We start from the raw sequence: 13543 nt of genomic DNA, 5'->3' as shown, positions 1-13543 counted from the left end.
GCCTGAGGAGGCCACGTCTACCTCGACTCACTATAGACATGATGGACAAGTTTAGAGATAAGGTAAAATTATAAAGTTGAATATATGGGAATCTGAGGGGAACAATTTTTAGCTAAAAGAAGGCTGTCAGTTAGTTACTAGGGCTCTATGGGAACCTGCCACTAGCTGTATTTGTGAATAATGTGGTGACAGGTTCTCTTTAAGTCATTTTAGGAGCAAATATGCCCTTTGTTTTATGTACTAAAGGCTATTCCAGGCATATAATGCTGGATACCTACCACCAGTCAAACTGATGGTAAATGCCCTTAAAAGGACACCTGTCATCAGGTCTGTGTCACTATTTCTGTCACCACTACCTGTTGGAGCAGCTCACAAGGATCCATCTCAGCCTTGATCTAGTCATTTCATACATTAATCATTGCAAAATCATCTTTTCTTTATTATGTAAATGAGGCTGGTCACATGGCCAGAGGCAGTGATGTCACTCCTGTTACCCCTCCCCTCTCCTCCCCCTGCTCAGGTCTGTGTGTAATGTTAAGCATTTCTAGTGTCTGTGCTTTATCTGCTGACATGCTGCATCCTCCTAATACACATGTAAGAGACACAGACATCAGCTACACAAGTACCTGACATGTTCTGCTATACACATGTGAGAGACACAGACATCAGCTACACAAGTACCTGACATGTTCTGCTATACACATGTGAGAGACACAGACATCAGCTACACAATTACCTGACATGTTCTGCTATAACATGGCCGCCTGGAGCTGTTGTATCTCTCCTATACACAAAGGCTGTAGGGGGCGCCAGCACCAGGAAGCACATGGAGCAGCCATTACACCATTATACAAGCTGTCAGTCAAGCACTGGGGGTGTGGCTGTACCACCCACTCATGAATAAGCTGGACAGCTTGAATATGCTAATGACTCATTGGACATCTCACAGGTCATTTGCATACAGTTTCAGGACCTCATTGCTTAGGTTTACAGGCATGTAGAGGGACAATGAAGGGATAGAGGCAATGCTCTCTAATGGCAGTTTATGAAAATATATTTAGTTTAGGGGGGTTATTTTGCCTGACGGGTTCTCTTTAAGTGATCTGATTTAAATCACGTCGCCTTTGTTGGTGAATGTTGTGCTTTATTTTATAAACTTGGCGCCTCTTGCCTATTTTTCACGTGTAAATTCTCAAAAATCTGCATATTGTGTGAGCTTACAAATCACGTCCTTGCGTCATCACAAAATAGCATTCTCCCTGTCCTACCAAGAAATGAGGACATTGCTCATCCTTGCTACGTGTGATCTCCATGTCCTTGGAGCCAGGGACTGACCTCTCTGGTGGAGATGCTACAAAACACAGAAACCACAGAGCCTCGCGCCTCCACGCTCTTGGGTCACACATCCAGCCTTCGCTTGCTCCATACGTGTTTACGCCGCCTTCTGGGTTATAAATTTAGCAGAAAATGTTTTTCAGGCATTAGACACTTGCTAAGGAAAGTATTCTCCTCCCTACAGCTGGTAAGTCGTTCACAGTGAGAATGTGCAGCGGAGGGTCCGCGCTCTGTAATTCTAGCCCCATCTGCTTCACTTAAAGCTTCCAGACAAATGGCCATAATAAAAACTTGTTTCAGGTTAAGATGTGTGCAAGTGCTTTACATTCCAGCCTCAGATTAAAAAAAGGATCGGGCGGCCCCTTTAAAGGCTCCCAATTAGGCCAGACTATAAACGGAGGACAATTGCTGTTTAATATCTGACCTCTTAAAGCGGACCTGTCACCCATAATTTCGGCTTACTAAAGTAAGCAGCTCCTAGTGCTTGAACAAACGCCGCAGTGTTAGAGTGATGGCATTACCGGAAATCTCCAGTAACGCTATCAAACACTACGGCGAAGTACAATGTAATAGTCGGACCGCCCCGCTCGCTCCATGGGCTGGCTGTGACTGCCTCGCATAATGGGGCAGTCACCACCCCTAACCACACCCCAACCCTGCCCCCTCATGAATACATCGGACCGGTCCGATGTTTACATTGTACTCCGCTGCAGTGATAGATAGCGTTACCGGAGGTTCCTGGTAACGCAAACCTTCTAACACTGCGGCGTTTGTTCAAGCACTAGGAGCTGCTCACTTTAGTAAGCAGCTTCTAGTACCGAAATTATGGGTGACAGGTCCTCTTTAAGTTATGTGGGAGGGGTAATTTCACGTTATGATGTTTTGGTAAAGAAGTAACATTGAAGGTTACGGTCATATAAAACCAGCAGGATTGTGATTCCTAAAACAAAAGGTGAAAATAGAAATACATGTTTTAGATGAACACAACAAAATCTAAAGATTGAGCGGACCACATCCCACGTGGTAGAATTCATTATATTAATGTATGCAGTAAGCTCCCTCTAGTGGTGGCTACAGGTGCTGGAAATGTAACTTCTCTTTCCAGGACTGAACTTCATTATTTTTCTGTTTGGTCTGTAACGCTTACAAAATGATATACCAAATACCTCTCCGGTCATCTTTCACCTTTAGCAAGCTGACGTATGGCGAATCTTCTTGTAAAATTTTCACCCAGCATTTCCCGTAACATAAAATGCCCTTCTATATAATTGACCGCAGCGTAATTCATCATTCCGGTGGGAACCCTCACCCCCACAAAATCTCCTGACAGGTTACAACGTTACGGTGGCATTTATTATACTCCTGCAGCACAGCAGTATTTGGAAGCGGTGATTTATGGCCTCCTTTGGACTATACGGGTCCCTCCTGATTTAATGTGATGAAGCCTCCTGCTAGATGGAATTGAGGGCTGTAAAGCGGCTGCTGTCATTGCTTTTTCATTATTGGTTTGTTAACCTTTTTATGGAATGACCCGCAATGTTTAGCTCGCCTCAGCATCGAGCTGCCCAGTGTGCAAAACCATCTTATCTACTGCCTACAATCCTATATGGTTATACAAGGAAGGGTCTAATACCACTGGTTATCTGGAGATATACAGAGCCCCCCCCATTTACATAGTTCTTGTATCTAGTAAGCGCTGGGTCAAAATGCATTTAACTAATCTAACCCAAACACACAGTCCTAAATCATACGAAGTACAATCTTCAAGGAACACTCCAGTCAAAGCTACTGCAATTCACTGAATAATACAAGGTACGGGGCCTCAAGGGAGGAGCAGGACTCCTTCTCATTGTATTCCTAGAGCCTGGAGTCCTGCTCCGCCCTTCAGGCCCTGCACAAGGTATAATTCAATGAATCACCTGTGACCCGTTCCTTTAAAGGTCCAAGACAATAGCTTGGCTTTGTCCATCCTGACTTGATAGACTTGTCCTGTCCTGGGATTAGTTGGTCTTCATATTTTGCACAAACCTTGTCCAATTTTTGAGTCCAGACAAGTTTACAAATCTGAAACACTATTGAATATATTAGTAATGGTCCCATGTTTACATTTAAAATATTTGCTTCAGAGTTTCTACACTACAGGTTGGTCGCATGTTATAATACAAATAGTTTTTCGGAAAGTATTTGAGAGTGCCTCATATTTTCCACAGTACAATCCGGTACAAAATCAAGAATCGATGGAATTAAACTAAGTTCACTTCTGAGTTAGACAATGTTTCCATTTCAATTTGCATAGTTAATTACAGAAAAGAGAACATATCGTTCCAGGTCCCCCCCCCCCCCCCTCTTTGCTTTCCACGGAATACCAGGAAACATAACTGAAAGTTTCACAGAATTCCCCTAATACAGGTGTGAACTGGGCCTAATGCTGACTTGTGTGAGCTCACAGAGGCAGGGTCTGGAGTTTAAAAGTGAAATCTGTGGTTAAAGCACATTTGCACATATACAGCGAGTGACTGGTTCCTATAGAGCTCTATTAACTGACTAAACCCCCTCTTTAAGCTAAAAATTGTTTGGCTTACATCCACAGAAATCACCTTTTATCTTATATTCCCTGGCATCAGAGGGGGGGGGGGGCGTGTCCTGCTCGGCCGACCCGTCCCATCTAATACTCCCCATGGCTTAAGCTTCCTTATTGGTCACAGTTCATGTCATGGGACCAGAGTGACATCATCTCAGGTCCCTTAGACTCTTAATAATAGCAAACTGTACCCCATGAATGTATCTAACCACATGAGGTCACAACAGCCTCCATGGACTTCTACTTCTCTCTATCCTCCATGGAGGCTGCTGTGATCTCATGTAATCACATACATAGTGTACAGTTTGCTATTCTTAGAAGGCTGAAGGACCTGCGATGATGTCACTGATCACATGTCATGAATGTAACACAAGGCACCATGTAAAAAGATTGACACACTATTTCCCATCTGTACATAGAGCTTACTATGTCTGTAGTTGAATATTAGCAGACCCTAACTACAAGAAGACAGAGCAGTGATTTGAAGAGAAACAGAGCTGTCAGTCAGAATAATGGGGCGTGGCTCACTGGTATCTCTGACTCTTCTTCTCTCTCAGGCTGCCAGAGATGAGTCAGAAAAGTTAATTTGCATATCAGAAAAAATGACTGTAATTAAGGTACAGTGTCCCACTAGCAGCTAATTTAAGGTGATATGGGGAGGACTTGTATCCCTTTATCAGCAGGCATTGTTAGTCAGGTGGGTCAAAATCTGGTGACAGGTCCTCTTTAACATTATTTCATCCAAAAGATAATCCTTCCATAGACAATGGGGCAGATTTACTTACCTGGTCCATTCGCGATCCAGCGGCGCTTTCTCTGCGGTGGATTTGGGTCCGGACGGTATTCATTAAGGCAGTTCCTCCGACGTCCACCAGATGGCGCTGCTGCGCTGAAGAGCATCGGAACACGCTCAAGTTCACCAGCCTATTCCTAGTGAAGGTAAGTGCAAGCTCCGCAACACTTTTTTGTTTTAAATGCGGCGGTTTTTCCGAATCCGTCAGGTTTTCGTTCGGCCACACCCCCCGATTTCCGTCGCATGCATGCCAGTGCCGATGCGCCATAATCCGATCGCATGCGGCAAAATCCAGGGTCAATTAAGGGGAAATCGGCGCAAATCGGAAATATTCGGGTAACACGTCGGGAAAACGCGAATCGGGCCCTTAGTAAATAACTTGGGTCACTCAGATAATATTGTCCGAAGACTGCACCAAATAAATAAACCACTAGGTGGCTATAGAGTTGTAGACCAAAAAATTCTTTATTATTAAAAAGAAAGTTAGTTAAGTATATTTTACATCCATAATTCAAAAACACAAAAATTCTTTTTTCAAAATAAAAACACACTGTATTAGTGAAAACTGAGGGTTTTTCACAAAACAACAGAATAAAACCATAAGTGGGCTGCCAGGGTCAAATGAGTTTTAGGTGGAATATCAGTATTATTTAGCTTTTTTTTTTAAACATTAGGCCACTATTTTTTTTCCATCTGGTTTCTTACAGGTTTCCTCAGATTACCTGACAGTGGGACACTTGATGATTATTTTATTGGAGACATACTATAATATGCTATTATTAATTATGCTACTTTAATATGCTACATTACTATATAATGCTGGAACAATAAAGTGATAACTTCTCTGAAATGTTATGGCTTCCCTTGCTTATTCCCGGTAGCCATGTAACGCTCCGCACCGTTTCCCGCAGGTCGCTCCTCCCTCTTTCCCATAGACGATGGCTTGCTTGACGACGGCCATAATGACCAAGTCGGTGTCCTCAATTCACCCAATTGTTACTCGGGACATCAGAACGGGGAGCGGATTGAACGCTTTTCCAGGAAGGTGTTTGTGGGTGGACTCCCACCGGATATAGATGAAGGTAAGATCCAATTATGGTCGGGGACATAATATATTGCTCTTTTTATAGTCTCTTCTGTTTATGTTACGTAATAATTTTGGACTTGTCTCTCCCCGTAGACGAGATCACTGCCAGTTTCCGTCGCTTTGGTCCTCTGGTAGTAGATTGGCCCCATAAGGCGGAAAGCAAATCCTACTTCCCACCAAAAGGTAAGAATCGGAATACATAATAATAAATACTCAAATATATATATTCATAAAAAAGAAGCTTATTTGTCTCTTTGTAAACCAAATCAAAATCTCAGTGAGAATATATCCTAAAGGGGGGTCTTTGTTATCTCCCGGAAGATCTGCCCTTCCTCCTACACATTTGTTAGGTTTTGCCTCCTCTGTGTTTCTGGCTTTCTGCTCCTGCTTACAAAGCCATTGTCTCTGGTTTCACTCTGGAAGGCAAACTTGATGTTTTGCATCCAGGAGAAAAGCCTTACTGGTGCAATTGTGAGACGCTATTTGACTAATCCCCCAACAACCTGGAGGTGACTGACTTAGGGCTTATTTTAGACATTTCAGTTTATAAATAACAGATCCTTGTGGCCTTTCAGGCTGGAGGACAGCTGCTGGATCTGCTGCGGGGAGGCTTGTAAAGGCATCCACACACCATGGCCTGAATTTACAACACGGTCACAGCCTCTTTTATGACTGTCAACTACAATTATTGTCCAAATGTTTACTTTTCCTGCAGGGGTAGGTGTAGTTTATGGAATGATATGTCTCACAACGGATAGCCTTCCTGAGGATACTGCTAGAGCTCTATAGGATTAGTAGAAAACTGTAAGGAGTTACTCCACCTTGTGGTTACTGATTTATTCCTGTAATGAGCAGAAACCTTGCATAGGACTTCCACTCCTTCCTATGCCTCCATGGAGGCTGCTGAAATTTCATGTGATCAGATACATACATGGGGAAGATTTAGCAAATGTTAGTGGGTAAAGGACCTTAGATGATGTCTCTCTAGTCATATGCCATGAAATGCTGAATAATAAGAATGGGGCATGGGGAGGAGTAGAAATGAGTGAGGATGGGAGGACACGTCCCCTCTGACTCACTCAATCTGGCTGTATGCCAGGTAAGATAACAATTTTGATTTTATGGAGATTTGAATAAAACTATTTTGAGTTAAAAGAAGTGTGTTTGTTGGTTAATAGGGCTCTATGGGAACTTGTCACTAGCTGTATTTGTAAAAAAAATGTGGTGACAGGTTCCCTTTAATACAATGCCCCAGTCTTAATACATTGGGACCCAAATTTTTTGAATGAAGGTATCATATAGAAAAAAACTGTCCCATGATCCTCCATAAAAGTTAATTTCAAAGTGGGATCTCCTTGCAGGGGGTGGTGCTTACCGTAGTTGATAGTCACTTGACTTTTAGTAAGATTATTTTAGTAAATTGTCTGTAGCCCCATGTCCTACTGTTCAAGTGGCAATGGGTTGGAGGGATAGATGGTCAGCTTCATGGAGTCATCCCAGTGAACCTTCTATAGGTCAGGTCAACGTTCCACAACCCCGCATAGGGAGACCGGGGCTACTAATTTGTGCCACGGACCTTACAGAGTCAGACTTACAATTTGAGTCATCCTGCTAAACCATATGTAATGAAAGGCTCAGTGGGACACCTCTTGAGAACAGTCATCCTACCCACAGATGATCCTGGCTATGGCCATTGGTCCAGTATTCTAGGATCTCTTCCCTCTTTCCGCTCTATGGTGATTTGTGCTGGTCGGACCCATTAATGATTCACACTTGTATAGACTTCTTATTTACTCCATATTTTCTGTATATTTTTGTTACTTTCGGACATTACATTCATTTGTTTGTGTATTTTTTGCTGCAGGATACGCATTTCTTCTCTTCCAAGAAGAAAGCTCAGTTCAAGCTCTCATTGAGGCCTGCATCGAAGAAGACTCCAAACTCTACCTGTGCGTCTCTAGCCCCACCATCAAAGACAAGCCTGTAAGTAATGGAATAATAATCCCTCCCCACATTACAAAAAGTATAGAAATCTATCTACTCAAGAGCCTGAGATACAGCACATCCCCACCAAGCTCGGAGCTCAGTATTGATGGATTGTATTTGTGTTTCACCCTACACGTCTGTGCATATTGATCGACACCTTCTTGTTTTGTTTGATTAACATTGATGGTTGTCAGGAGATGGAGAGTTTAACGCTTTATAACCTGAAATACGAGTTCAGCTGCTAGAAAAGGAGAATAATAGAATGACTATATCTCTTATATGGGAACACATTAGTAGTCATGACCTGATCGGACCTGTGTATCACACATTGCTACGTGATATTCATGTCTTGACTAGGTCCTGAAATACAATTCACACAAGATGAGGGATGTTGTAGCCCCGGAGGCCCAGTCTCGTATTAATCATACATGTCTTGGCAAACTTACCAACAAACTCCATCATGATAAATCGGGATACTTACTCTTAGACCCAGGCACTGTGACTGTGGTAATCTGAGGGGTACTGGTAATGCCACCCACAGCCCTTATGGTTCAGTAACTTTAAAAGTAGATTTTAGAAAGAAGAAGGCTATGGATAAGAAGATTAGCACAATCCCAGGGCCTGGATCTATGATTTCCTTTTATAGTGGCCTCATCTGCCTGTGTGCATTGGGTTGTAGCCTAATTTAGTAAATTCTGTCCTGTACGATAAATCTGGTTTATACAGATCTGTATGTATTAAAGGGGTCATATAGGTTTACAAAATGCAATGTGCACAGCAATCTATGGGCGTCTCTACAATTGAATGGAGCACAGGGCGCATGTTTGACCTGGCGCTTCACACATTAGTGAAATTGGGATCCCCGTTATCCTAAATGCTGGGGGGATCCCATTCACATGAACAGCAGAGGTCCCTGCTGTCAGAACCTTGCGGATTACAAGTTATTCCTATCCTGTTTGTGGGGGGAAAAAAAATATAAAATTATTTTTTTTTAAATTAGTTATAGTATATAGTAGGTAGAGATGAGCAGATCCGATGGTTGGATTTGGATTCGGCTGCCTGATCCAGACTTTTTGCCGGATAAGCAGCTGAGCAGCCAATACAGCAAATTGACGCCCCTAACTATAGCTATGATTGTCAATGGACTCCTCCTGCTAGTGGCGTCAATTTCCCAGAGTGGGTGTTTGCCCCGCCAAGCCGGCAATATCTCAGGTTCAGGTGGCTAAACCCGAGCATCAGGACCACTCATCTCTAGTAGTAGCCGATAACTAGTGGCGGCAATCACGTGTTGTGTCACCATGAGTGCACCAGCATAACACAAGTTATTACATAGATATTAGTATGTTTCAATGGCGCCACCTATGGTCACAAATTCACTGCATTGTTGTAGTAACTTGCTTTATTCTTTTTCTGTGCCATAGGTTCAGATTCGTCCCTGGAATTTGAGTGACAGCGACTTTGTGATGGACGGGTCACAGCCACTTGATCCCCGTAAAACTATATTTGTCGGAGGTGTTCCCAGACCACTGAGAGCAGGTACAAGTTTAACATTTGTTACTTATTCTATGCAGTGGTTTCCAACCAATGGGTTATCCTAGTTATCCAAGGCTCCTAGTATGTTGTGGTGACCTGTAAGGGGCAGGAAAGGTGGTCAGTATCAGATCAATGAGGGTCTTACACCTGGTGCCCTGGTGATCAGCGGCGAGGAGTCATTGCACGGCTCCTTTGATGGCTATTACTGTTCCGCAGACCTACAATGTTGCCATCAGTAGATAAATGGGGTGCAATACCATGAATAGCCGTTATACTATGTATGTGTACAGCATTGTGCTTGGTAGATGGGAAAATGCTGCAAACCCTATAAGCATCAAGCTGCAGGAATGGAAAATATCACTTTGAAAAATTCCAGAATTATTCCTTTAATCTTTCCGACATGGTTTGTGACCTCCGCGGGATACGGTAGATTAATAGAGCATTTCTGCTCAGAGACCTATTTGGTTACTGGTGACTGAACCTGTTTGTGATTTGCATAGGCAGATATGAGTAAAATCTCCATTTCCATGTCATTGTTGTCATCTGTCTGGAATAGAAGGTTGTATGTTGCACTGGATAGATCTGTCTGCTTCCACCCACTCAGCCTCTAAACATAGAAATTATGCAGCGTGATGTGGAGCCGTGCTATTAATATGTGCGACCACAAAACTGGGGAAGACTCTGTCAAGACAGAATATACGTCTCTATATTAGAAAATCATTGTTCCCGTCCTTTAAACACTCCTGCACAATCCTGTAAGCTTTTCATGACCACCTCTGTGATGAGCAGATACACAGAGCCTCCAGTTCTTGAGGAACTTTGATATATAGATATCCACGATTATGGTGTAATTCATCTTTTCACCTGACGGAGCGCTGTAGTTGAATTGAAAACTTAATCCTTGAGGATTCCACCAAAGATTAGATACATTGTTTCTCTCTCTTTTTCCTATAGTGGAACTGGCTATGATCATGGATCGCCTCTATGGGGGAGTTTGCTATGCAGGAATCGATACAGATCCAGAACTGAAGTATCCGAAAGGGGCCGGACGAGTCGCATTCTCCAATCAACAGAGTTACATTGCGGCCATCAGCGCTCGGTTTGTCCAACTTCAGCATGGCGATATTGATAAAAGGGTAGGTGCAAGTAAAATAAATTGGATAACTGAAGTCTACAGTCAGTAATATAGTCACAGGGGCTCCTCAATCTGCCGCATGGCGGTGGCAGCAGTGGTGATCCAGGATTAGAAAAACAAAAAAACTAAGCAATTCAAATCAACTGTGGATACAATCCGGACCCTGGTCACACAGGTGCACGGCTCATTGTATCAAAAAGTCATCAGAGCTGTGTGATATAATGATTATCATCCACAGGAAGTAAATAATGAAGCTTCCTGTTGAATGTCAGCAAACAGAGATCAAGAAAATGGTGAGGAATTGATATACAATTTTCCAAAATACTTTCTGTATCAATTCGGCACCATTTTCTAGATCTCTGCTTGCTGACATTCAACAGCAAGCTTCATTAATTACTTCCTGTGGCTAAGAACCGATCCCTGGTCATGTGCCACAGGTTCCAGGCTCATTATATTGCACAGCTATGATTACTCTGTGCCATGCACCTGTGTGACATCACATGACCAGGGATATAACACCTGTGTGACATCGCATGACCAGGGATATAACAACCCTTGCACCTGTGTGACATCACATGACCAGGGATATAAAGAACCGTGCACATGTGTGACATCACATGACCAGGGATATAACTACCTGTGTGACATCGCATGACCAGGGATATAACAACCCTTGCACCTGTGTGACATCACATGACCAGGGATATATAGAACCGTGCACATGTGTGACATCACATGACCAGGGATATATAGAACCGTGCACATGTGTGACATCACATGACCAGGGATATAACTACCTGTGCACTTGTGTGACATCACATGACCAGGGATATAACGAGACATGCACCTGTGTGACGTCACATGACCAGGGACCGTTTTTTTTTATCCACAGAAAAGTAAACATTGAAGCTTCCAATAGAATGACGGCAAGCTTCTAGAAAACTGTGAGGAATTGATACAGAAATTATAATGGAAATTGTATCACTTCTTATTACACAAACAATATCAATTATTTGCTGTTAGTGGACAAACCCTTTAAGCAGTACTCAGATTATTTAATGTTATTCCCTATCAACAAAATGGGGGACAACTAGCATTGGGGTTGGGGACACAAAAGCAAGGGTCCCTTATTTTTTGGAATGAATCCAGCAGCTGGTCACACATTTACATAATCCTCCCCTTCACTTCCATGGGTGGAGAGAGAAACATGTACGTCACTTGACTGTTCCAAAAAAATTCTAGAATCCTTCCAAATGTTTGGGATGGGGCGTGTAGTGACCGTATAATAAAATTTTTTGTGGTTTTGAATAGGCGAGTAACATCCGTTCTTTGTCCATGTCCCGATCACAGGTGGAGGTGAAGCCATACGTGTTGGATGACCAGATGTGCGATGAATGCCAGGGCGCCCGCTGTAGTGGGAAATTTGCTCCGTTTTTCTGTGCCAATGTCACCTGTCTGCAGTATTACTGTGAGTTTTGTTGGGCGAACATCCATTCTCGCGCCGGCCGGGAATTCCACAAGCCGCTGGTGAAGGAAGGAGCCGACCGGCCTCGTCAGATCCACTTCCGCTGGAATTAGAGACGACCCGTCTACCACTCACTGAGAGAAGGGTGCATGCGGCTTACTGTGTATAAAGATACTGACCCGCAGGAGAAATAAGTGCATTCTTCTGCTTCTCACCCCAGTCCTCTACACATGCATCTGTATCAGCAGCCAAAACACTAAAAGCCTCTTGTTTTTTTTTTTTTTTTTCACCAAAACCCCCCCCCCCCCCTCCACATCTCAGGCTTACGAATTCTTTGTGATATTTTCATGTTAAAATTTTTTTTTTTATATATATATATATATTTTTTTTTTTTTCCAAGTCCTTTTTTTTTATATGTAATGCTGAAAATTAGATATGGGAATGTTCTGCATAGGGGCAACACAGTCTGCTGCTATATAAATATATATATCTATATAGATGAAGTGTGCACTTATTTCTAGACATGGATTTTTAACTTAAAAAAAAAAAAATCAGCCCCAGTTATTTACCAAAGGTAGCAATTAATAGTAAGGATACAAAAAAAAAAATGGGAAAACATTGTCTGCTACTAAAAGATTATTTTTATTGTTGATATTTTAAGTGTGTAATGTAAATTTTAAGAAAAAAAAAAAAATATAGGGTTGATTTTTTTGCTCTCCATTTTGACTTGCAAGAAATAATACCTCAGATAATCTGATTTTTATTAGCTATTTTTAAACATTTTTAATCATAAGCTGTATTAGCTTTGCTGCTACATAGGTGTTGTTGTGTAATGCCACCTATTTATACAGGATTGAGAAGTTTTTCGCAGAAAAATAAATTCATAAAAAAAACCTAAAGGCAGGCAGCACAATATGGCCGAAACTGCCATAGTTTTTAGAATGTGAAATATGCATGTTTACCTACCTGTCTACACCATATGCATGCACTGGAACTATTAACTAACCACAAATACGGTATTGCAGATAGAAAAACTTTAAAAAAAAATTAAAAAAAACGCTAAAAAAAAAATTAAAGTAAAAAGCTCTTTTGAAACTAGGTACAGTAGCATGAGCAAAATGACAACATTTTGTAAGAAAAAAAAAGCATATTTGCATGAATTGTGATTCGAGTTAAACAGATGTCCTTAAATGTGTACAATATGGAAAAAAAAAAACACAAAACCATTGTTTTAGAATAGTAAGTGCAGCCATTTTCTGTGTCCTGGTCGGTAGTGGACTTCAATTTACAAGGATTTGGGTGTAATATTGTAATCCCCGTGCAATAGTCGTGGTGTGTGATTCTGAATCTTGTGACGTGAAGTAGAACTAGAGAAAAACTGGAAATAAATTTTCGAAATTTTCTTTGAATTAAAAAAAAAATTCTTAAAAACACCATAATTTTCTCTGCCCGATTTTAAAATCTCACCCGTTATTTTAAATAAAACCAAAGATGGCCAGCACACTTGTAATCAGCCACCAAATGTATAACCCACCCGTTATTTATTGATACCTATACTTATAAATAATAATAATAATACAAAGACATGTTTGAGGCTTTAGACTAAAAAAACTAAACAAAAAAGTCAA

General features: G+C 41.8%; 1 protein-coding gene across 4 annotated transcripts in view; it reads left to right on the top strand.

Annotated features, from left to right (window-relative positions):
- The window catches only part of CPEB2 (cytoplasmic polyadenylation element binding protein 2), a 58813-nt gene extending 46601 nt beyond the window's left edge, over positions 1 to 12212 (top strand). For all 4 annotated transcript variants that reach the window (XM_072126068.1, XM_072126066.1, XM_072126067.1 and 1 more), the window contains 6 exons: positions 5621 to 5791; positions 5890 to 5979; positions 7661 to 7779; positions 9204 to 9318; positions 10270 to 10451; positions 11801 to 12212. In XM_072126068.1, coding sequence (XP_071982169.1) covers positions 5621 to 5791; positions 5890 to 5979; positions 7661 to 7779; positions 9204 to 9318; positions 10270 to 10451; positions 11801 to 12028 — 905 coding nt within the window. In that variant the 3' untranslated portion in view covers positions 12029 to 12212. The remainder of the gene's footprint in view (positions 1 to 5620; positions 5792 to 5889; positions 5980 to 7660; positions 7780 to 9203; positions 9319 to 10269; positions 10452 to 11800) is intronic.
- Positions 12213 to 13543: the final 1331 nt, after the last annotated feature.

This window comes from Engystomops pustulosus, chromosome 1, assembly GCF_040894005.1.
Source record: "Engystomops pustulosus chromosome 1, aEngPut4.maternal, whole genome shotgun sequence".
NCBI lineage: Eukaryota > Metazoa > Chordata > Amphibia > Anura > Leptodactylidae > Engystomops > Engystomops pustulosus.
This window is presented reverse-complemented; position numbering and strand designations above follow the sequence as displayed.